This window comes from Hyperolius riggenbachi, chromosome 9 (assembly GCF_040937935.1).
Source record: "Hyperolius riggenbachi isolate aHypRig1 chromosome 9, aHypRig1.pri, whole genome shotgun sequence".
NCBI classification, from domain to species: domain Eukaryota; kingdom Metazoa; phylum Chordata; class Amphibia; order Anura; family Hyperoliidae; genus Hyperolius; species Hyperolius riggenbachi.
The window spans coordinates 176686666-176711156 of NC_090654.1; the positions used below are offsets into that span (position 1 = coordinate 176686666).

General features: G+C 45.0%; 1 protein-coding gene across 1 annotated transcript in view; it reads left to right on the forward strand.

Moving 5' to 3' along the window:
* The window catches only part of PXK (PX domain containing serine/threonine kinase like), a 93197-nt gene that overhangs the window by 23447 nt on the left and 45259 nt on the right, over window positions 1-24491 (forward strand). The window contains exon 2 of the mRNA XM_068254942.1: window positions 5738-5798. Coding sequence (XP_068111043.1) covers window positions 5738-5798 — 61 coding nt within the window. The remainder of the gene's footprint in view (window positions 1-5737; window positions 5799-24491) is intronic.

The following is a 24491-nucleotide window of genomic DNA, read 5'->3' on the forward strand; positions in this document are numbered from 1 at the left end:
GATGCGATCGCTCCCCGCACATGCCGAAAGGTCGCAACGCCGATGGGCGTATTGCGGTCCTTTCGGCGTCCACTTTGCCGCCGCCCATCGGCTGTGGGCGGTCGGCGAGTGGTTAATATATTCCGTCCATTGCGATTGACAAGCTTCGGCCAGCAGGTTGAGGCATTGATTTCTAGAAGATTCAATCTGCCGTGAATCGAAGGTAAAAATTTGGTGTATGGCCACCTTTATGTTACTGTCTAATTCAACCACATTCAACGGTATCATCTTTCTGTCTGATAGTCTGTAGAAGGTTGCATGGCTCTATGAGCAGCTCACAGCACTCTCTATAACAAATGCTTTTTCCAGCAAGCTCTGTCACACTCTGTGAGTGTCCATGTTTCAGCCAGTGACCACAGATCTGTGTTTGTACTTCCACAGTAATTGTTTGAGATTTGAGTACTCCACTACCTATACATCACATTTGTGCCCTGTTGTTCCTTTAACCCATTAACAGCTTCAAACTAAATTTTGCGTTTGAAAGCTGCTGATTGCATTCTTTGAAGCCTCTGTTGTCATATCTTGTTTGGCTACCTAGTGCAGCCAAACAAGTGGGTGGCAGGGAGCCATCTGAGCATCTGAGAAAACTTAAGGTGCCCATACACTCGTCAGATTGGCAGCAGATAGATAAGAAATGCATCTGATGGTCTATCTGATGCGTTTTTAGAACATTTTTTACCAGGATAGAATTCCAACAGATTTCAGTTTGAAATCTATTGAAATTCGATCTGATGGCATTTTTTTGCCATCAGATTTCCATTAAGGCCAATGCAAACTGATAAGCAATCTCTTCAGATCGACCTAAATTTTCCACCCTGCAAGTTCGATGGAAATCCATCGAAATCGATCGAAATCGGCCATCGATCGGTCGATTGGCCAACCGATTTGCAATCGATCGATCGATCGGGATCGATCGGTCGGCCAGAAAATCGGCTGAGTGTATGGGCTGCTTTAGTCAGGTGAGGAGCTTGACCAAATGACTACAATCAAGGGTAAAGCTTGTTAGATGAATGCTCTCATTTATCTCAATTATGACATGGGGGATTCCTATTGTTAATCGCACGCTGGGGACGCTCACTAGCAGCTATCCGTCTGAACCAGACCTAAAGAGGTTGTTAGTTCCCTGGCTGCTGTTCCCATTCTGTGGTTTCAGCAATTTGGCCCGTTAACCTGCAGTATGCAGCTAATGACTCTGTTTAAAGAGAAACCGTAACCAAAAAATGAACTTCATCCCAATCAGTAGCTGATGCCCCCTTTCCCATGAGCAATCTCTTCCTTTTCACAAACTGATCATCAGGGGGCTCTCTATGGCTGATATTGTGGTGAAACCCCTCCCACAGTGTGATGTCAGGGCCATGGTTCTGACATCACACTGTGGGATCCTTGTTGTATTGTGGGAAATCACAGCTGTTTCCAACTGGAAAAAAAGCAAGCAGCATCTCCTTCCACTGACATCACCTGTCAGCAGTAAAAATGTCTCTGTGATAAATGTCCAGAATGTAAATCGGTGAGAGGAAAGATTTTACAATGGGCAAACACTGAGTAAATTCTATATCATTATTGTAAAAATGAAGCACTTTTAATGCATTCTTTTCACTGGAGTTCCTCTTTAAGGAAGTTGAAGAATGGAAACTAACCATTTCTGGTGGCTGGACCGTGTAATGGTTAAGGGACCTGCCTCTGACGTAGGAGAGGCAGGGTTCAAATCCTGGGTCTCAAATCCTGACTCTTCCTCTTCAGTAAGCCAGAACCTATTTAGTAAGGAGCTCTTTGGGCAAGACTCCCTAACACTGCTACTGCCTACTGAGTGCGCTCTAGTGGCTGCCTCGGAAGCGCTTTGAGTCCAACAGGAGAAAAGCACTATACAAAAAAGGAATTATTATTATCTCTAGAAATGTAGCCTGTAACTGTGTTTTGTGTTTGTGTGGTTATACTCTCTCAAAAATAGGAGAAAAAAAATCACCAATAAAACCGCACCAAACTGATACAGCCACAGTATAAATCACATATTTATTGGAAAAAGTCACATAAAACCACTTAAAATCACAAATGTATGAAGGTAGGGCACAATAATCTATATTATATCAAATGACCATATTATATCCAGGCCTCCGCAGAGGGAATAAAGTGTCAATCGTGCAAGTGCATATTACAATTAATACCACGAGATTGGGAACAATGAATAAATAAATATAATACAAAAATACACAGTGAACAATAAAACAATATCAGAATGGAGCAATCTCCACAATATACAATTAATCCAAAGATAAAGTGCAGTGCAATTCGGAAAAATCATGTGCAGATGTGTGAAAGGATAAGGAAATAGCACCAAAGAGTAACAAAGTCCCACAGCGGGGAAATGTGGCAAAACAATTGAAGCGAAAGCGTGCAGAAGATCCCTCCAGGTCAGCCCAGAAAAGCCCTTACCTACCGCTATCGCGATTCCCCGTCAACGGCTTCCTCAAAGCTAAAATGACAACCTGCCCGGTTGCATTAAATAGTAGAATGTTCAGCGATCAAGTAACGAGGCGTTAATTGCACTGCACTTTATCTTTGGATTAATTGTATATTGTGGAGATTGCTCCACTCTGATATTGTTTAATTGTTCACTGTGTGTTTTGTATTATATTTATTTATTCATTGTTCCCAGTTTCATGGTATTGTAATATGCATTTGCACGATTGACACTTTATTCCCTCTGTGGAGGCCCTGGATATAATATGGTCATTTGATATAATATAGATTATTGTGCCCTACCTTCATACATTTGTGATTTTAAGTGGTTTTATGTGACTTTTTCAAATATGTGATTTATACTGTGGCCTGTATCAGTTTGGTGCGGTTTTATTGGTGATCTTTTTCTCCTATTTTTGTAGTCTGCTTTCCACCATTCTGCACACTGAGTTACATATAAGGCCTTTATTATTTTTGTGACCTATGTGGTCTTTACCCTACAATTTTGTTGATTGTTTTGGATGGTGCTTGCCCACTCCAGTATGCGATGGTTTTACTCTCTCACCACTGAACATTGAAGAAGAAATGAAATGGCTATGTATAGCAGCAGGGCCGGTTTAAGCAACAATGGGGCCCCAGGGCAAAATAAACCTGGGGGGCCCCCCCAACATATACCCCGGAACAAAAATCGGCATTTGGGGACCTTTTTTGCAGCTGGTATAGTCAGGGTGTGAAGTCCCAATCGGTCGGAGCTCCACATTCTGGCTATCCCAGCCTGCATGGGGGACAAGGGGTTAAAAAGTTTCAGGAGGGGGGACCCCACATAATTTAAAAAAAAAAAAATTCCCACACTCTAAAGATAGAAAAAAATGCCAGGGATCTTCATACAGCCATATTGTGGCTGTATAGCGATCCCTGGCCAAAGCGCTGCGGCTGCATATAGACCCCCTGGAAACCCCGTCAGGAAATTTATTGCGCTTTCGTTTGATACATGTAAAATTACACTACCGTTAGGTTTGCTACTAAAAGTGACATTTACTGCATTTAAAAAAATACTTTTTTCCTTCCAAACTTTAAAATCGATTTTCTCAAAAACTATAAGGTCTTTTTGAAATTTTTTTCCTCTTATTCCTAATGATCTCCTTAACATATCCTGCAAATTTAGGGTTTCTAGCATTTTAAGGTGGATTTGCTATCAACCATTAAAGTTGGCAGGTTTTTAAATGTGTATTTTTTTTCCTTTGAAACTTTAAAATCGATTTTCTCAAACTATAAGGCCGATTTGAATTTTTTTTTCCTCTTGTAGCCACTGGGGGCCCCTACAAGCTCTGGGGCCCTGGGGCAGCTGCCTCCTCTGCCTCTATGGTAGCGCCGGCCCTGTATAGCAGGACTAAAGGTGGCCATACACTGGCCCGATTCGCGGCCGTTTCGACAGCAGATTCGATCCTGGGATCGAATCTGCTGCCAATCGTTCGCGCTAAACGTACCCGCCGATCCGATTTCCTCCCGAAATCGGATCGGTCCGTCGATTGCGCTGTGCGGGAAATTACCCTCGATCGCCCGCGGGTAGGGAGCGCGTCGCTAGCGGCGGCCGATCCGATCAGGTATACATTACCTGACGCTGGCTCCCGGGCGTCTTCTCCGCATCTTCTCCGCGCTGCACCCGCTCCATCATGGCGATTCCTGTCACTGCAGTGACCAGGAAGTTCAAATAGAGGGCGCTCTATTTGAACTTCCTGGTCACGGAGTGACACAGGAAGCGCCGGGATGGAGCGGGTGCAGCGTGGAGAAGATGCGGAGAAGATGCCTGGGAGCCAGCATCAGGTAATGTATGCGCGGGGGGGGGGGGGGGGGGGATAGTGACAGGCGGCAGCGGCGGCTCCACAGATTGTGATCGGTTTCAGGCTGAAATCGATTCACAATCTGTTTGCAGTAAAGGCAGCCATATGATCCCTCTCTGATCAGATTCGATCAGATAGGGATCTGTCAGCTGGTCGATCTGATGGCAAATCGACCAGTGTATGGCCACCTTTAGTCATCGTAGACAAATAGTGTGATTCATAAGATATTTCCAGAAGTTGTAAGGTCAGCATTATTTAGGGGAAAAGGTTAGCCATTAGATGTTTTTATTATAAGCATTTATTTGTGTGGGGCCCACTCTCTCACCAGTCGTGGGGGGCTTACATGTGACCAGGGTGGGGGTTCCAGGAAGCCAGCATGTATTCAGAGGGGATGGTATTCTAGGAATCCACAGGACATCCCCTTTTATGTTGTGAAAAGCTGTAATATTGGGAACATCTGTGAAGGATGAATAAATCCTGTGGTGTTTATCCCAGCTGAACATATACCGCCGTAATACCCATTATAGAAGAACAAAGCTCAAACCTCTGGAATATTATTGGCTCCAGATTGGTACACAATAATGTACGGTATGTGAAATGTATGGTTTGTTTTCAGTTTTGTTTTTACAATGGGGATATTTTAGACATTCTGTGCAGGTCCAAGCATGTCATTTTATAGTATTCTTAAAATGGGATACAACTCTGACATAACATTCAATAAATATGCGTGTTCCTACTTTTTATTACCCATACAGTTATTATATTATTTTGTGCTAAGTTATATTGTCTGTCTACAAATTAAAAATTGCCAAAGTAGAGTTTATCTGCTCTGAAATCTGCCATTGCCTTTTATTGCATAGCTGCTGTATTTATATATTAAAATGTATCTAGTGATCATTTCTCACCTCTTTCTGCTTCTCAGCTCAGTACAGTTTAGTTTTGGCACGCGGCTGGCATTGTAGCTGACAAAGGAGTGTAAACAAAAGATAATGCATCCCCTTGGGATGCAGCCAGAAGCTGCCCACTGAAGAAAGGAGCTTTTCACTGAATAATGAAGTGCTATATTTAACTGTTTGCATGCTGTTCTGCTGCAATTTTTTGTGGTAGTAGACTGTTGTAAAAATGTAAACCTTCAATGTAGTAATTTGTGCTCATCAGCCTACCATAACTGAACCACAGATTCAGGCCCATTTCCTGGAATTATTAAAAATGACTTTGCTGCATCTCACCAAAATAGAAGGTTAATATTTTGTGGTCATATTGTAACTGGCCCTCCAAGTGTTTTACACCACCTCTTTCCATCCCTTTGGGAACCTGGCTTTCAAGATGCCACCCTCTTTACAGGTCAGTAGGGTGACTGACAGACCATAAACCCCTCAGTCTGTTGCATTATCTCCTAGAGTCTAGAAAGGAAGGAAGGGTTGCTGTCAGCTCATGGGTACCGTGTAAGATACTGGATTGGTGAGTGAGAGGCAACATGTGCCATGCTTCCTTCCTGAAGGCGCTACGGGAGGTGACGAGGAATCTGGTCCGTATACATCAAGAAGGCAGCTACCAATTTTGCCCTGAAACAGGGCTAATAGGGTCTCTAGTCTGTATGGAAAAGTCCATAGATTGTAGGCTGTGTAGGTACTTGACAGAGGGCCTTGTGCAGATTAAAGGGGAACTGAAGAGAGAGGTATATGGAGGCTGTCATGCTTATTTCCTTTTAATCAATACCAGTTGCCTGGCAGCCCTGCTGGTCTATTTCTCTGCAGTAGTATCTGATTAAAACCAGAAACAAGCATGCAGCTAGTCTTGTCAGATCAGACTTATAAGTCTGAACCACTGAAACACCTGATCTGCTGCATGCTTGTTCAGGGGCTATGGCTAATAGTATTAGAGGCAGAGGATCAGCAGGGCTGCCAGGCAACTGGTATTGTCTAAAAGGAAATAAACATGACAGCCTCCATATACCTCTCTCTCTTCAGTTCCCCTTTAAAGATTTAAGTCTGTAGATGGCTTTATGTTGTATTTCAAATGGTATTAAGCACACATTTATTAAGTTGCTGGGTTGGGGATTGGTATGTTCTCACTGAATGAGGTTGCATTAATTTTATGGATGCCAAGAATAGCAGGGAAAGTAAAGTACGTTGGCTTCTCTTTTTACACGTTTAATTGGCACAGATTTCTAATAACACAATACTTGGCCTTTGTGTGTTGCATAAGAATAGGATAATGCAAGTCATGCAGGTGTATTGAGGATGCTGGAAAGTGTGATGGATCGAAACATTACACAAGGCATGGCAGTCTTTTGTGTTTCATACACTGTCTGTTTATAACGATTTGTTACTCCTACAGTGATATAAGCTGTGGTTTCTACCTGTGAAGCCAGTAAAGCTACATACATGTGCTATAGAAGGCACAAACAGTGACCGCCACTCACAGAACTATAAAAATGCAAAACTTTATTGATCAGATATAACAATTCCCTATCAAAACTGGTAACTCCCCCCACCCAATAACCTCCCCCCATAAAAAACTGCATAGGGTGTCAACAACAGGAACGCTCCCCACCACACACATAGAAAGCACAACACACAACCATCCATACAATCTAGAGATCGGCCGATCTTTTAGATTGCACTTGTGTGGAGAATTTGGGATAATGGCCGGCTGTCCAGTCTTCCCTTATACGCCCCCCAGGCTCCTCTTCTATTGGTACCTCTCTCTTCTATCGGTACCTTCAACGGATCAAAAAGACATAGTTGCTTCACACATCAAAAAATTACAACCTGTCCATTAAATTCAGCCACTGTTTTTCAAACAATCATGGCTATATAAACAGCTCAGCTCTGCCCGGCAGAGGCGGCCACAGTCACTTTAGATGTAGGCAAGTCTTCCAGTATCCGCTCAGCGGCGGTATAGATATTACCTTTTTAGTTCAAGTATCACCAAAGAGTGCTTACTAGTCCACAGCGTCATCACACTGAAGAAGCCCACATGATGTGGGCGTAATGCGTATGTGGGCGTGGACAGCTGCTTAGGGCTAACAGGATGCTTCCCCATCACGCACGTGGGTTGAGAGACTGGCGTCCTTCCTACCGCCGCTGAAACTGGGTACCTGGTAACTGCGGGACACCGCAGTGGAATAGTAAGCACTCTTCCTCTTCCTCAACCTTGGAACAAGCGTGCAAATCGGATACTGGCTAAAGTTTGACTGGATTAGCTGTATGCTTGTTTCAGGTGTGTGATTCAGACACTTCTGCAGCCAAAGAAATCAGCAGGATGCCTGGCAACTGATATTGTTTAAAAGGAAATTCAAATGGCAACCTCCCAAATGCCTCTCAGAACAGGTGTAATTTAAAGCAGTGTTCCCTCAACCCTGCCCTCAAGGCCCACCAACAGTACATGTTTTGTGGAAATCCATCCATGCGTGTCGCTAGACTGGCGCTTTTTATAATGGGGGACAGCAGAGCCCGTAGGGGAGGTGGAGGCACACTGAAAGGACAGAGAGGCAGGGGATTGTGTACATAACGTGCCTCTGTGTCCTAATATGATTTCTCAAACCCACCTTGGGTTCTCTTTAAAGGATACCAGAGGCAAAGTAATTACTACAAACTTAGGGGGACGGATCAGAACGGGGGGGAGCGGTGGGCATGAGGACTGCTGCCTATACATGCCTTCTCCCTCTGTAGGAATTACTTCATCTCGGATATTCTGTAAAGATCCGGAATATTTGTTCTTTACACAGTAAACCCTGAATGCATGGTTCTCCTCTTTACCCCTTCTTTCGGAAGCCTGTTTGCTGTGCATTGCGCCATTGACCCTTCTCCCTCCCCATAGAAACAGTACACATTGCTCTGCTGTAGCAGAATGAGGTATCTGTGTAGCACTCAACCACCAAACTGTCACCCCAAGGATCGAGTTCCAATCCCTTCTGGCGACAACCATTTTGTACTACTTTACATTTTAGAAGTCAATATGTTTATAGACTACTGCTATGGAAATCATTGGGGTTTTCAATAGGAAACCACTGTTCTTGTGTCCATTTTATTTTACATGAGTTTCTCTTTCAACACAATCCTGGCATGAACTGAGAACGCCTCGTAGCATTTTTATTCAAAATGTACAGGCTGTTGTGCTTTCTGAACTCCCCTTTCTTCATGTTTCCTTGAAAATGTTTACAAGCAGTCAGTATTGTAGAACATCTAAATGTTTGTGCTGACAGCTTGTTAGATCAGCTGATATATGGGTCTAAAGATCAGTAGTCACTTGAGATAAGTTCTGTTTGTCAGTGAGTGCTAGCGGTGTGAATCAAGCACTAGTCAGGTGATACTGAAGAAAACACAACATGCTAAACTTAACCCGTCTACGCGATTTTCTAGCTTGCTTTGTTTTATTGATGCTGCAGGTTGGCGAGTCTGCCTTAGACCACTCCCTCCTGTCTTTAGCTTTGGTCAGGTGCTGAAGGTGTGTGTATGTAGGTGGAGGGTTATCTGAAGAGAAAAGGTTGAGGTTTGTGCTGATACTTTTAGCTATTCATGAGTAGAGATCAACAAGATACAAATAATCCAACTTGCATACAATTTTTTTTAAAATAATTACTTAGGGCTGGTGCACACCGAGCGGCTTTTTCAGCATTTCTGCAGCCGCTTGTGGCTGCGGATACGCTTGGTCAATGTATCTCAATGGGGTGGTTCACACCAGAGCGGGAGGCATTTTGCAGAAACGCATACTCCCGGGGTGAGGCATTTTTTGGATTGCGGATGCGTTTCTGCCTCAATGTTAAGTACAGGAAAAACGAAAACCGCTCTGAAAAACGCCTGTTCAGAGCGGTTTTGCCGGCGTTTTTGTTACAGAAGCTGTTCAGTAACAGCTTTACTGTAGCAATATATGAAATCTACTACAGCAAAACCGCTACACAAAACCGCAAAACGCTAGCTGAAACGCTACAGAAAAATAAGAAAAAGCGTTTCAAAATCTGCTAGCATTTTGCGGATCTGCTAGCAGGTTTTGGTGTGCACCAGGCCTAACATACAAATTTAATGCAAGTTATATGCAGCTTAGCCTTGAGCCAATCAAATGCACTTCTTGATGATTTTGTTTTGCCTAATTCCAAGTGGAATACATTTTACAAGTGTGTTCAGGTCAGAATCATTTGCATCGATTTATCTCCTCTTCCCTTGACATTAAAGAACAACCAGAAAACTTGAGGGGTAGAAAGGATGGGACTGCACTAGAATTTTCCTGGAAAAGTCAAAATGTTCGAAAGGGCTTCTCGACAATTAAATGGTTAACTGTTCATACTGTTTCAAACTGATAAGGTAATTAAAAGTTGCAATTTCTCTTCACTTGGAACTCAACCATGGAGCTGATTTATCACAGTCTCAATGTAAACTGGAATAGAGCAGTTGGCTTGAGCAACTAATCAGGTTCCTTGTTTTAACATCTGAAATTTGATTAGCTGCTTGACCTAGTTACTCTACCTCCACTTAAGTTTTCTTTACAAAGCATTGAAGTCTCATCAGCTGTACTCACTGGGAAGGCTCTGGATTCTGTATAGCCTTCCCTATCTCCTCTTGCTCCCCTCGTTCCAGCATTGTCACCCCCGTTGTACTCAACCAATTGATCGAATACACGTCTGTGAGCTCTTTGGAGGCTCCATACTGCACATGCATGAGTGTGCTTGCGTGCGTACTCATGCATGCACAGTACAGAGCTGCCCATCTTCGCAAGTGCTTCCAAAGCCTCTTGAGGCCGCAATTTACACAGGGTGATGATGCTGGAACGACTGTTACAAGAGGACAGAGCAGGTGCTATAGGATCCAGAGCATTCCCTGTCTATAGGGAAGTATCTGAAAAAAAAATCAGTCACTTGACATTTACTTTATGCATTGTTTGTTGGACACCGCAGATGTTCTTGGTCTTCTATATGTTATTGGAGGCACCCATGAGCAGTGTATGAAAGGGAATGCCTGCAAGTGCTAGGGAAGACATTGAGTAATGTGGTAGGTAACAGGAATGGAAAATCTCAGAACACTGGAGTTTAAGATGTGATAAGTAATTGGGACCTAGTTATGTCTTGTACAAAACGACAGTCCTTCCGGAAACATGGAGCAAATGTTTTTTACCAGTGACAAGCTTGTTGCCCAAGGTGAGAGCTTTAGAGCTACAACAGAATTGGGGAATGTACTGCTATACACTCTATTGACTCCATGTATCAATTTTCCATCTGGATTGTAATCATCTGTTTTCATAATGTCTCAATCATCTGATGAATATGTTTGTGAAACTTTTTTTCTCTGGCTGTTCTAGACTCAAGGTATGGTAATCCTTTTAGCTGCACTAGGTTGCTTATGGACTGATCAATCTCTGGAAGTTATTGTTTGTTTTTAACTTGTGGAAAAAATGGGAGTGATTAATCAACCGCTGGCATGTTTGCTGTACACAGTATCATAAGGCAGTAGATACCTAAAGTACTAATAATGTTACAAAAACAAACATGAAAATATATATTTGTGTAGAAATGGATACGGATCTAGTTCGTATAATCCACTCTCCCAGACTCCCACTATATGATGGCAGTTTACATTCTATGACCGTTCGATCTGCCCAGTAGGTGAACTTTTGACCGTTACCTGGGTTTGCTTGAATTGAGATGATCTGGAATTAGCAGTCCCATTGCATTTAAAGGCACATACACACGTCGGACTTTTGCGAACGACTGGTCGTTTGAATGTCCCCGTCGTTCAGTCGTCCGCACGCCAAATCGGGCGTGTGTACAGACTGTTGTTCGGGTGATAAGACTGGTCTTGAGTGATCCGCTGGGCAGATCGCTCAAAATCAGTCTCATCACCCGAATGACAGTCTGTACACACGCCCGATTTGGCGTGCGGACGAGTGAACGACACTATGTTCAAACGACCCGTCGTTCACAAAGTCCGACGTGTGTATGTGCCTTAAGGGTGGACATGCTTGAAGTTAGGTCTAATCTAAAGTAAGACGTATAGGGAGGCGTCTTAGCTTTTGGCTTTGTTCACATCTAAAAAAATGTTGCACATTTTTTTTTCTCCACCCTCCTTGCGCTCCACTGCATGCTACGATTTTGTACAAAGCGCTTTTGCAGAGCGATTCAGTTTTTTCATTTCCTGACATCAGGAAGTGAACGCTTTCACCCGAAAATGAATAAATACAATGTATGTATTCATAAACACGTGAATGCAATTACCGGAGAAAGTGATTTGAGAGCGTTTTGCATTTTTCTTATACCTTCCATTGTAGCAAAATCAACCCGAAAATGGTACATGCAGCGCTTTGCTGAGTGGAAAGCGGATGAAACGTGCTGATATGAACTATCTAAAAAGTATTCATTGCACTAGCGATTTTAGGGCGTTTTTAAAAATTGCTGGCGCTCAAAAAAAATAAAAAAAATGCAAAACACCCTAGGTGTGAATAAGCCCAAAATCCTGGAAAAGATGCAGAAACCAACCATAATTGCTCTGATGTACAATAGGCATACAACAATACATAGATATAACAGATTTACACTAGTGATATTCAGTCAGATGCTAATAATTCTGAGATGATGCAAATGTTATACTACTTTTTATATAAATGTATACTGCTTTGAAATAGATCAATCAAATTTAGCAGTAGCTCAGTGGCTTTGTCAACTTTAGGAACTTTAATAAAATGTTTTTATCAACCCATGTTACAAGTATTTTATAAGGCAAACCGTTATTGAGTATCGCAGTTTTAATTCATCCACAGTTTGCTCATACTAATCATAGCTAAACAGAATATATGCACCCTTTAGTGTAAATATGTTGTGCTAAAATGTGGCTTGACATAGTGTTGAGGGTTGAGAAAAGGGATTTAAAGCAAACCTGAAGTGAGAGGATTATGACATATGTATTTCCTTTTAAACAATGCATGTTGCCTAATGGTCGCCCGTGAGTATGAAGCGCAACACGGGCGCGCACCCCGAACCGTCGCTCGTCGCTGCTGTCGCCAGGCAATTGGCACGGTCAATCGGCTGGCAACGCTGCAACTGTCGCTAGTCCGCGTGAGTATGCGGACTAGCGACAGCAACCTCTGTCTAGAACATGGAGCTTCCAGCGGCGGGGGAGGAACGTCGGCGACAGCTTCCGTCGCACAGCTGATCCCTCTTCTGCGTGTGTACGCGGAGGGACCTGGCGACGAGCTGTCAATGGCCTGTCGCGCACACGCTCCCATGTGCTAGCGACAGGCCACAAATGTAGCCCGTGAGTATGGGCCATAACTGTCCTGCTGATCATCTGCCTCTAAGCCTCTGATGAAGCTGCCCCCCCCTCCCCCCCCCCCGCATACATTACCTGATCCGGCCTGCGCGAGCCCCCCGGCCTCCGCTGTCTTCTTCTCTGCACTCGGCTCCAGCTTCACTTCCTGTCCGGGGGAGCTTAAACAGTAGAGGACGCTCTACTGTTTAAACTTCCAGCCGGGACAGAAAGAAGTGAAGATTGCTGGACTCTGAGCCCAGCGGAGAAGGAGCAGCGGGGACGCACGCCGGCGGAACAGTTAATGTATTGCCGCTGTATTGAGTCGGTCGTGAGACATTCAAACACCGCTATCTACGCACTCCCGACCCGCCGGCGATCGAGCAAAATCTTCCGCACGGACGGGAATGATCGATTTTGGTCGGAAATCGATCGCTCGGTCAACGTTTGCGCAACGGTTTCACAGCAGATTCGATCAGTGATCGAATCTGCTGTATATCGGCGGAAAAATCATTAGGTGTATGGGCCCCTTAACATGGTTAGCCGTATACCCTGAACTAGAGTTGGGCCGAACGGTTCGCCGGCGAACGTGGTTCGCGCGAACGTAGGTGGTTCGCGTGCGGGTACCGCACGCGAACCTTTTGCGGAAGAAGTTCGGTTCGCCCCATAATGCACTGAGGGTCAACTTTGACCCTCTACATCACAGTCAGCAGGCCCAGTGTAGCCAATTAGGCTACACTAGCCCCTGGAGCCCCACCCCCCTTATATATAAGGCAGGCAGCGGCGGCCATTACGGCCACTCGTGTGCCTGCATTAGTGAGAGTAGGGCGAGCTGCTGCAGTCTCTCATATAGGGAAAGATTAGTTAGGCTTAACTTCTTCCTGGCTGCATACCTGTTCTGTTCAGTGAGCCCTCAGCCCACTGCATACCTGTACTGTGATCCTGCCACTGCATACCTGTTCAGTGATCCTGCCACTGCATACCTGTTCTGTTCAGTGAGCCCTCAGCCCACTGCATACCTGTACTGTGATCCTGCCACTCCATACCTGTTCAGTGATCCTGCCACTGCATACCTGTTCTGTTCAGTGAGCCCTCAGCCCACTGCATACCTGTACTGTGATCCTGCCACTCCATACCTGTTCAGTGATCCTGCCACTGCATACCTGTTCAGTGATCCTGCCACTGCATACCTGTTCTGTGAACCCGCCACTGTATACCTGTTCTGTTCAGTGGACCCGCCACTGTATACCTGTTCTGTTCAGTGGACCCGCCACTGTATACCTGTTCTGTTCAGTGGACCCGCCACTGTATACCTGTTCAGTGAACCCGCCACTGCATACCTGTTGTGTTCAGTGAACCTGCCACTGCATACCTGTTCTGTGAACCCGCCACTGTATACCTGTTCTGTTCAGTGGACCCGCCACTGTATACCTGTTCTGTTCAGTGGACCCGCCACTGTATACTTGTTCTGTTCAGTGGACCCGCCACTGTATACCTGTTCAGTGGACCCGCCACTGTATACCTGTTCTGTTCAGTGGACCCGCCACTGTATACCTGTTTAGTGAACACGCCACTGCATACCTATTGTGTTCAGTGATCCTGCCACTGCATACCTGTTCTGTTCAGTGGACCCGCCACTGTATACCTGTTCTGTTCAGTGGACCCGCCACTGTATACCTGTTCTGTGTCCACGCAGTCAAAGACAGGACGCTCCAGCGATCTCATGGTGATGTCGGACATGCGGACGTTCTTTAGTCCAACGCCTCGCCGTAGCCCTTCCGGATCCACCCTCCACCAACGCCTCGACCGGCAGGTAGCCGACTACCTGGCCTTAAGTGTGGATGTAGACACTGCTGTGAACAGCGATGAGGAACCCTTGAACTACTGGGTGCGCAGGCTTGACCTGTGGCCAGAGCTGTCCCAATTTGCCATCCAACTTCTCTCCTGCCCTGCCGCAAGCGTCCTCTCAGAAAGGACCTTCAGCGCAGCTGGAGGCATTGTCACAGAGAAGAGAAGTCGCCTAAGTCACAAAAGTGTTAAGTACCTCACCTTTATCAAAATGAATGAGGCATGGATCCCGGAGGGCTGCTGCCCGCCCCAAGACTAAGTCAGTCCCCGCACACACAGCATCTCTGCCTGCACGCCGTGTGACTGGCTGCCTGGCTGCCCCAAAAAGACTAAGTCGCTCCCAGTCCCTCCACACAGCATGTCTGCCTGCAGGCCGCTTCACTACCTTCTCCGCCACCACCAACAGGGTCCGGGACTCCAGGCGGATTGCTGAATTTTTTAGGCCGCTGCTAGCAGCGGCCGCTGTAATAATTTTTATGGTGCGTGTACATGACTGCCTAATTTTTCTGGCTGCACTGAGGGCAGCTGCAACAACAAAAGAAAAGGCATGTACATGCGCCCATTCCCCTTCGTGATCATTACCTTGCCGTGGTGAAGGGGCTTGCGTATCACAATGAAGCAATGACCGGTGCCTAGATGAGTGTCTCGGGGGGCACACAAAAGATAATAAGGTCGTTGCTTCATTGTGGTCAGACCAAATTTGATCAGCTGGACAGTCACTGTTCTGTCATTCAGCTACATCAGCCAAGCCGACCATATGGGCTGTAAAGCCACCAAAACCTGCACTCTCGCCATGGTGCGCACCAGTCCAGCACGGCCGTCACTACACAAACAGCTGTTTGCGCTGCGTTACCACGGTGAGTTTGGTGTGTCAGTGTGAAGCAGTACCTTAATTACACTACCTGATTGATGTATACACATGCAAGATGTTTTAAAGCACTTTAGGCCTGTCATTTAGCATTCAATGTGATTTCTGCCCTTAAAACGCTGCTTTGCGTCAAATCCAGATTTTTCCCGGGGACTTTTGGCGTGTATCCCACTCCGCCATGCCCCCCTCCAGGTTAGACCCCTTGAAACATCTTTTCCATCACTTTTGTGGCCAGCATAATTATTTTTTTTTTTTCAAAGTTCGCATCCCCATTGAAGTCTATTGCGGTTCGCGAACTTTAACGCGAACCGAACGTTCCGCGAAAGTTCGCGAACCCGGTTCGCGAACCCGGTTCGCGAACCTAAAATCGGAGGTTCGGCCCAACTCTACCCTGAACAAGCATGATGATTGGGTGGTCTTACTTGAAGTCTGACTAGATTAGCTGCATGCTTGTTTCAGTTGTGTTAATCACTCTTCTGCAGCCCCAAAGAGATCAGCAGGACAGCCAGGCAACTGATATTTTTTTAAAAGGAAATGGGTTACTGCAGGATTGAAGATGTTTACGCGAATCGTTTTTAAAATTAAATACCATAAAAGGAACCCCTTTGTTTTGTCTCTGGTCTTTGCAGGAATGGCAGTCATTATTTCGTCTTGATTGTTTTGTGCATGCAAAACACATCCATTTTAGAGTATTCCTGTCAGAACATTTTTGTGACTACAATATATCCAGTGAGCAGACCAATTTGGACCTATATCCGAATATTGCCCAGAACCTACTGCACCATTAGCCCCCAGCCTCCTAATCCCCCCCCCCCCCCCCCCCAACCACAGTTTTTGTTCTGCTATACAGTAATCATCAGGTCAATTTTTTTCTTGTCCAGCACAAATGTGTTTATTGCCCTTTTTTTTCTGAAAGTAAAGCACCACATTTGAAAGCTTATATTAGGGCTGAAGAGTTAGGGCTGAGGAGTTAGGGCCAGTGCACACCAAAAACCTCTAGCAGATCTGCAAAATGCTAGAGGTTTTTGAAGCAGATTTCAGAGAGATTCTAGGCCTGTTTAGAGAGGTTTTCTAAACATGCCTAGCGTTTTTTGGAGCGTTTTTGTGTAGCAGATTTCAAATATTGTTACAGTAAGGCTGCTTTCACAGTAAGACGTTACAGGCGCACATTAGTGCAGCCTGTAACGCACCGCACCGCACAGCAATGAAAAATCAATGGGCTGTTCACAGTGCCCACGTTGCGTTACACAGTAACGCTGCACGTTCTTTTCAGGTGCAGCATACTGTGCGTTCTAGCGGCTTAAGCCGTGTTAGACTGTTTGCACATGCTCAGTATGGGTGAATTTTTTATTTTATGGGCTGGGAGGAGGCGGGGAGAGTCCGCTACGTAGCCAGGCACATGGCTACTTATTATTCACTTGCTTTGCAGTGTTTACTTCCTGGAGCGGCCGCTGATTGGCTGGCGGGACGCTGAGATGCTCCGCTCACGTGGTCTCCGCAGCTTATCCGATAGAACAGGCGCACCTAGAGCTGCTTTTAACGCGGCTCTTGGTAGCATCCTCCTCCACCACCACCAGGCGTTGCGTTAGGGGCACGTTATGCGACCTATAATGTCCCCCTAAACGCAACGTCTTGGTGAGAAAGCAGCCTAAAGCTGTTACTGAACAGCTCCTGGAAAACCGCTCTGATCAAGCGTTTTTCTGCTGTTTTCCACTTTCCTATACTTTAACATTGAGACAGAAACACCTCCGAAATCTAAAAAATGCTGCAGCCCCCGAGTCTGCGTTTGTGGAAAAAACGAACCGCTCTGGTGTGCACCAGCCCATTGAAATACATTACCCAAGCGGTTTTCAGCCTGCAAGCGTTTTTAAAAACGCTCCAGAACCGCTCTGGTGTGCACCAGCCCTTACATCTATAAAATTTAAATTCAGAAGATGAGCTTTCAGCCTTTCAGTATCCAATTTTTTTTTCTATGCAAGCAGAAGCATTGCACAAATATCCCAATACATTGGTTACCTTCCTAATATTTGCCTTTATACAAGTGCTTGCAAATTTCCTGTGTTTCCTCTTGTTCTGACATTTGTACTTTTCCTAATAAACAAGATATTGAATCTCTGCAGTTTGTCCTGTTTGTGTGGCCTGATGTCCTCTTTCCATTCTGCTGGATTTCTCAGGAACTCCGATTCAGCAGAAATGGCAGTAGTGATTTATAATGCCACATTTCCTGAATATATTCTCAGTACTAGCATCTTGCTGAGGGGGCACATTGACCTGTTTCTGAACAGTAAAGCCAGCTTTTAGGGCTCTTTCACACCAGAGCCCTTTTTCGGCGTTTTAACGCAAAGTCTATACTTTGCGTTAACCAAGGTAAAAGGAAAGTCCATAGACACCCCTTCACACCCGACGCTGCGTTTCGATGCGTTGCGGTACGACGCATCCCGGCGCATTTTATCGTCGGGAATCGGCGTTTCCCCTTCGGGTTAATTAATTACTACCGCCGCTACTCAGCGTCGCACCGCAGATTCGCGACGACACGCCGCAACGCGTTCTGGAGCCGTTCTCCTGCACGTTTTCAATGTGTAACCGGCCTTAAGAACTTCCAATTGTGTTTGTCTGGAATGGATGCAGGACATAACCATGTGTTACATCATATCAAGTCAAAGTGAAAACTCTACCAAAGTTGCTTTGGGTGGAGTGGGAAGGGTTAGCACCTCTGGTTTGAATAAGACAACACATCTGAACAGCACATGCAAATCATTTGAGCCTTTGTAAGTTACATGTAGATCTATAATTTCTGGTCTATAGCAGACTTGTAACTATTGATTTAAGCAAATTAAATCCAACTTGCAGATGGCCATTTCAGCTTGTGGGCTTCATCTGTGCAATGCATGAATTGAAGATGATTTTTCGTATTCAGCCCAGTGTCCTGGACTTGTGCATTATGTTGTTTCTTGCATGTGAGAAATGCAATTTATTACAATACTAGTAAAAAAGCTTGCCCATTAAAAAATGGACGCTAGGCTATAGGCGCTCCTCCCAACCCCCCCCCCCCCACCCCCCAGCAACCTGAGCACAGATTTGTCCCGCTAGCCCGTCCTCCACCGCTGTCTGCAGTATATGCACACAGGGAGATGTTGCTTGCTTGGCAGTAGGAAAAAAATGTTATTTCCCACAATTTTAATGAGGTTCATAGACCGCAAACTGTCAAGTCTGGAAGCGGGGACACACACACAGGGACAGGATGCAGAGACACAGGTTTTATTATATAGGATAATCTCGTTATAGTAAACTCAAATAGTAAAACTTTGGCTATAGTAAACCATGTGTCCAGCTCCTGGCCAAGCACCATTATAATGGGAGTAACGCCTGGTATAGTAAATCCAGATTTAATAGAACAACTTCTTTTACAGTAAACCTGTTTTTTGCCTCTGCAGTATTCTGTATCCTGCTATAGTGGGAAGTGGGCGGGAGCATGCGTCATATATCAGTCAGAGACCCATGAGCTGAGTCTGTAGGCGGGCTGTCAGCCACTTGTAGTCTGCACACTACTGTGGGTCTGTGTAGATAACCTCAAAAGTGAGACCTATGCGTCCTGTGTAAGCTGCTTCCTTATTACTGAGGGAATTGCCTGTCATCTGAGACTGGTCTTGTGCTGGTAATATTCACTTATATAGATGCTTTAAATAGTAGTAATCATTAACAAATTGTTTCCCATCCCCTTCTTGCACCTCTCATACTGTGGTTGTCTTTGGCAGGTTTTGGTGCACCGTATCCATTATGTATAGCGTGCCTGGGTGGGCCAAAGTAAAACTTGCATCGGGGCCCACAGTTCCTTAACTACACCACTGTACGGTAGCATCCAGGCTGCACAGAAATGTGGACAGTGGAGCACACTATAAATACTGTACCTGCTTTAACTGGCAAGACCCATGCTTCCTGTACAAACGGTTGCATGATTATTGCATTGCATCATTGAGCACTGTGAATTTTGATCTTGCTTAGACACTGTCTGTGCTTACTTGCTGAAGCATTAGATTAAAAAGACTCCCAATTGACTGAATTAAAGGTAATCTTAGGCCAAATAAAAAAGATTGTAACTTACCTGGGGCTTCTTCCAGCCACCTTCTGTGCCCACAACATCCTTCTGACCCCCTCTGGGCAGCAACGGCGACCCTCGTAAACAGGGCTGTGGAGTCAGAGTTGGAGTCATTTGGAGCAATTTGGGGTACCTGGAGTTGGAGTCGGTGGTTTTATTAACTGAGTCTGATGATTTTTGTATCAAAACCACAGACCTGGTAAGTATTAGACTAAGGAGTCAGAGAATCGGAGCCATTTTAGGTACCTTGAGTGGGAGTTGGAGTCGGTGGTTTCATAAACATCAGAGTCGGATGATTTTTGCACCCACTCCACAGCCCTGCTCGTAAAGCTGGGCTGTCGGTGGCGGCTACTGCCCACGCGCGGCCCTTAGCTGTACACACTCTGGTTGCGTTCTTGTACAGCTAAGGGCCGCGCGTGGGCAGTAGCCGCCACCGACAGCCCAGCTTTACGAGCAGGGCTCTGGCAGGCATAGGGTCAGGGCCGCATGTTCGCAGTAGCCGCCGACTGGCACCAACAGCTACTGCCTAGAGGAGATCAGGACGACATTTTGGGCACAGTAGGAGTCCAGGGGACTGGAAGAAGCCCCAGGTAAATAATTTTTTTTATTTGGTTTAATATTCCCTTTAACCACTTGAGGACCACAGTCTTTCTAAACCTTAAGGACCAGGCACTTTTTTTCCATTCAGACCACTGCAGCTTTCACGGTTTATTGCTCGCTCATACAACCTACCACCTAAATGAATTTTGGCTCCTTTTCTTGTCACTAATAAAGCTTTCTTTTGGTGCTATTTGATTGCTCCTGCGATTTTTACTTTTTATTATATTCATCAAAAAAGACATGAATTTTGGCAAAAAAATGATTTTTTTAACTTTCTGTGCTGACAGTTTTCAAATAAAGTAAAATTTCTGTATACATGCAGCGCGAAAAATGTGCACAAACATGTTTTTGATAAAAAAAAAAAACCCATTCAGTGTATATTTATTGGTTTGGGTAAAAGTTATAGCGTTTACAAACTATGGTGCAAAAAGTGAATTTTCCCATTTTCAAGCATCTATGACTTTTCTGACCCCCTGTCATGTTTCATGAGGGGCTAGAATTCCAGGATAGTATAAATACCCCCCAAATGACCCCATTTTGGAAAGAAGACATCCCAAAGTATTCACTGAGAGGCATAGTGAGTTCATAAAAGATATTATTTTTTTGTCACAAGTAAGCGGAAAATGACACTTAATGACAAAAAAAAAAAAAAAAAAAGTTTCCATTTCTGCTAACTTGCGACAAAAAAAAATGAAATCTGCCACGGACTCACCATGCCCCTCTCTGAATACCTTGAAGTGTCTACTTTCCAAAATGGGGTCATTTGTGGGGTGTGTTTACTGTCCTGACATTTTGGGGGGTGCTAAATTGTAAGCACCCCTGTAAAGCCTAAAGGTGCTCATTGGACTTTGGACCCCTTAGCGCAGTTAGGGTGCAAAAAAGTGCCACACATGTGGTATTGCCATACTCAGTAGAAGTACTATAATGTGTTTTGGGGTGTATTTTTACACATACCCATGCTGGGTGGGAGAAATACCTCTGTAAATGACAATCTTTTGATTTTTTTACACACAATTGTCCATTTACAGAGTTATTTCTCCCACCCAGCATGGGTATGTGTAAAAATACACCCCAAAACACATTGTACTACTTCTCCCGAGTACGGCGATACCACATGTGTGGCACTTTTTTGCACCCTAACTGCGCTAAAGGGCCCAAAGTCCAATGAGTACCTTTAGGATTTCACAGGTCATTTTGCGGAATTTGATTTCCAGACTACTCCTCACGGTTTAGGGCCCCTAAAATGCCAGGGCAGTATAGGAACCCCACAAATGACCCCATTTTAGAAAGAAGACACCCCAAGGTATTCCGTTAGGAGTATGGTAAGTTCATAGAAGATTTTATTTTTTGTCAAAAATTAGCAGAAAATTGATTTTTATTGTTTTTTTCACAAAGTGTCATTTTCCACTAACTTGTGACAAAAAATAAAATCTTCTATGACCTCGCCATACACCTAACGGAATACCTTGGGGTGTCTTCTTTCTAAAATGGGGTCATTTGTGGGGTTCCTATACTGCCCTGGCATTTTAGGGGCCCTAAACCGTGAGGAGTAGTCTGGAAATCAAATTCCGCAAAATGACCTGTGAAATCCTAAAGGTACTCATTGGACTTTGGGCCCTTTAGCGCAGTTAGGGTGCAAAAAAGTGCCACACATGTGGTATCGCCGTACTCGGGAGAAGTAGTACAATGTGTTTTGGGGTGTATTTTTACACATACCCATGCTGGGTGGGAGAAATAACTCTGTAAATGGACAATTGTGTGTAAAAAAATCAAAAGATTGTCATTTACAGAGGTATTTCTCCCACCCAGCATGGGTATGTGTAAAAATACACCACAAAACACATTGTACTACTTCTCCCGAGTACGGCGATACCACATGTGTGGCACTTTTTTGCACCCTAACTGCGCTAAGGGGCCCAGAGTCCAATGAGTACCTTTAGGCTTTACAGGGGTGCTCAAAATTTAGCACCCCGCCCACTTGCCAGGACAGTTAACAAACCCCACAAATGACCCCATTTTGGAAAGAATACACGCTAAGGTATTCCATGAGGGCCATGGTGAGTTCATAGAAAATGTTATTTTTTGTCACAAGTTAGCGGAAAATGACATTTTGTGAAAAAACAAAAAAAACCCACAAAACCACAATTTCTGCTAACTTGTGACAAAAAATAAAACATTCTATGAACTCACCATGCACCTCACGGAATACTTTTGGGTGTCCTCTTTCCAAAATGGCATCATTCGTGGGGTCTGTCCTGGCATTTTAGGGTCTCTGCAATCATTACATGTATGGCCAGTATTAGGAGTTTCTGCTATACTCCTTATATTGGGCATAAGGGTAATGCACTGTGGGCTGAAAGGAAAAATTAACGTCAAACAATCAATCAATGTGGATGAAAAAATATCTGCCAAAAAATTTTGGAGAAAAAAAAAAAAAAAAAAAAAAGAGGAAGGCGTCTGCCAGGACATAGGAGCTGCCGCCCCAAAAATCCAAACCCACCAGCTCGTATGCCCTGGCAAACCTGATTTATCCATTCACACCGATCGATGTGGATGAACAAATCATTGCCAGAGTTCTTTTTTGATACAAAGTGTTTGCCAAAGCATATGAATCCCCAACACCACTCCTCGGCCCATATGCCTCGGCAAACGTATCTTTTTGACTGCGGAGGAGAAATCTCGTCCTGCAGCGCTGCATGCACCGACTTATGTGTAAGCTGACAGACGCGCAATGTTCTGTCAGGATGCACCATCAGTGCTGCAGCTGATTGGTCGGTCTGGATAGAAAAAAGAGAGAAGAAAAAAGACAAAACAATACAAAAAGGAGGAGAAGGCGTCTGCCAGGACATAGGAGCTGCCGCCCCAAAAATCCAAACCCACCAGCTCGTATGCCCTGGCAAACCTGATTTATCCATTCACACCGATCGATGTGGATGAACAAATCATTGCCAGAGTTCTTTTTTGATACAAAGTGTTTGCCAAAGCATATGAATCCCCAACACCACTCCTCGGCCCATATGCCTCGGCAAACGTATCTTTTTGACTGCGGAGGAGAAATCTCGTCCTGCAGCGCTGCATGCACCGACTTATGTGTAAGCTGACAGACGCGCAATGTTCTGTCAGGATGCACCATCAGTGCTGCAGCTGGTTAGTCGTTCGCTCGGTCCACCTGGAAGGTTATTGGATGGAAAAAGGAAAAAAAATACAAAAAAAAACCAAAAAACAGGCAAGCAGCAAAGCAATTACTTCATTAACATTAATAAACTGAACTTTTTTAATAAAAACCTTAACATTGCAAACTAAACATTAGCTTCTTTGCTTACCTGTTTTTTGTTTTTTTTTGTTTTTTTTTAACTTACCTCCCGAGGACAAACCTCTCCTCCCCCATGGGACAATGTGCGAAGTGCAAATCGCACAGAGTTGTGGCGAAGTACATTACGCATTTTGTCCCAAGTGAAAGGAGAGGTTTCTGGCAGCCCTGTGTATTACGCTCTCTCAAAACCAGATGTTTGGTTTCACACTGCATATTGACATATCCGGTGGGTCGAGCCCGCCGCACCGTATCGTCCAAAACAGACCTTCATGGAATACCACAAGAGTAGCATTCGGCCTAGTAATGAACTGCGTCGCCATAGACTAACATGACTTCCGGGCCGATCGAAATTGCCACAGAAGCCACGCAGTAACGTAGGCATGCACTAGTGTTAAGTCAAGCACTTCCGGCGTAGGGGGGGACCGCAAAGTGTGACTTTCGCTAGGCATTTTGCCCTAACGCATCGCAGCAGTGTGAAATAGCACTGAGAGACCCTTGTGTGCCTACCGCTGTGTCTGTAGTTCCCTACTCTCTAATAGTGTACCTGCTCATGGTACCTCTCAAAACACTCCCCTAGGCATAGTCCAGGCTGGTCAGGGCAGCGGGGACAATAAACAGTGGTGTCACGCCTTGTTCCAGCCCTGCTGCAGACACGACAGCGTTTTCTTCGGATTCGGTGACCTGGGGTACTTGGAATCGGATAGGCGTAATGCCTTCCATGCAGCCTGCTAGTTGCATCTTGGGGTTGGGCCCGGGCACCTCCTGGATACAGGAGTTCCATAGTGATCTGTCTCTGAAATTGTAGAAACGATCCAGTTCTCCCAGCCTTACTGTAGAGAACAAAGCTGTTGTAAACTGCCAATTGAATTAAATAAAAGGACACTTTTTTATACCAGCGCCTTGTTTTGCGGGAAAGTAAATAGGGCGCTAACCTCTGGTCATTGAAGTCCACCCCTCCCATGTTGGTATTATACTCGTGGACGACAAGGGTTTTTTCAATGACCTCAGTTCGCCGTTGAATTTGGACTGTCGTGTCTGCGTGAATGGTGGACAGAAAGTAAACGTCCCTCTTGTCCTTCCATTTCACCGCGAGCAGGTCGTCAGCACTCAATGCGGCCCTCTGCCCCCGTTGAAGTTTGGTGGTAATGAGCCGTTGGGGGAAGCCCCGGCGACTATGCCGCACGGTGCCACA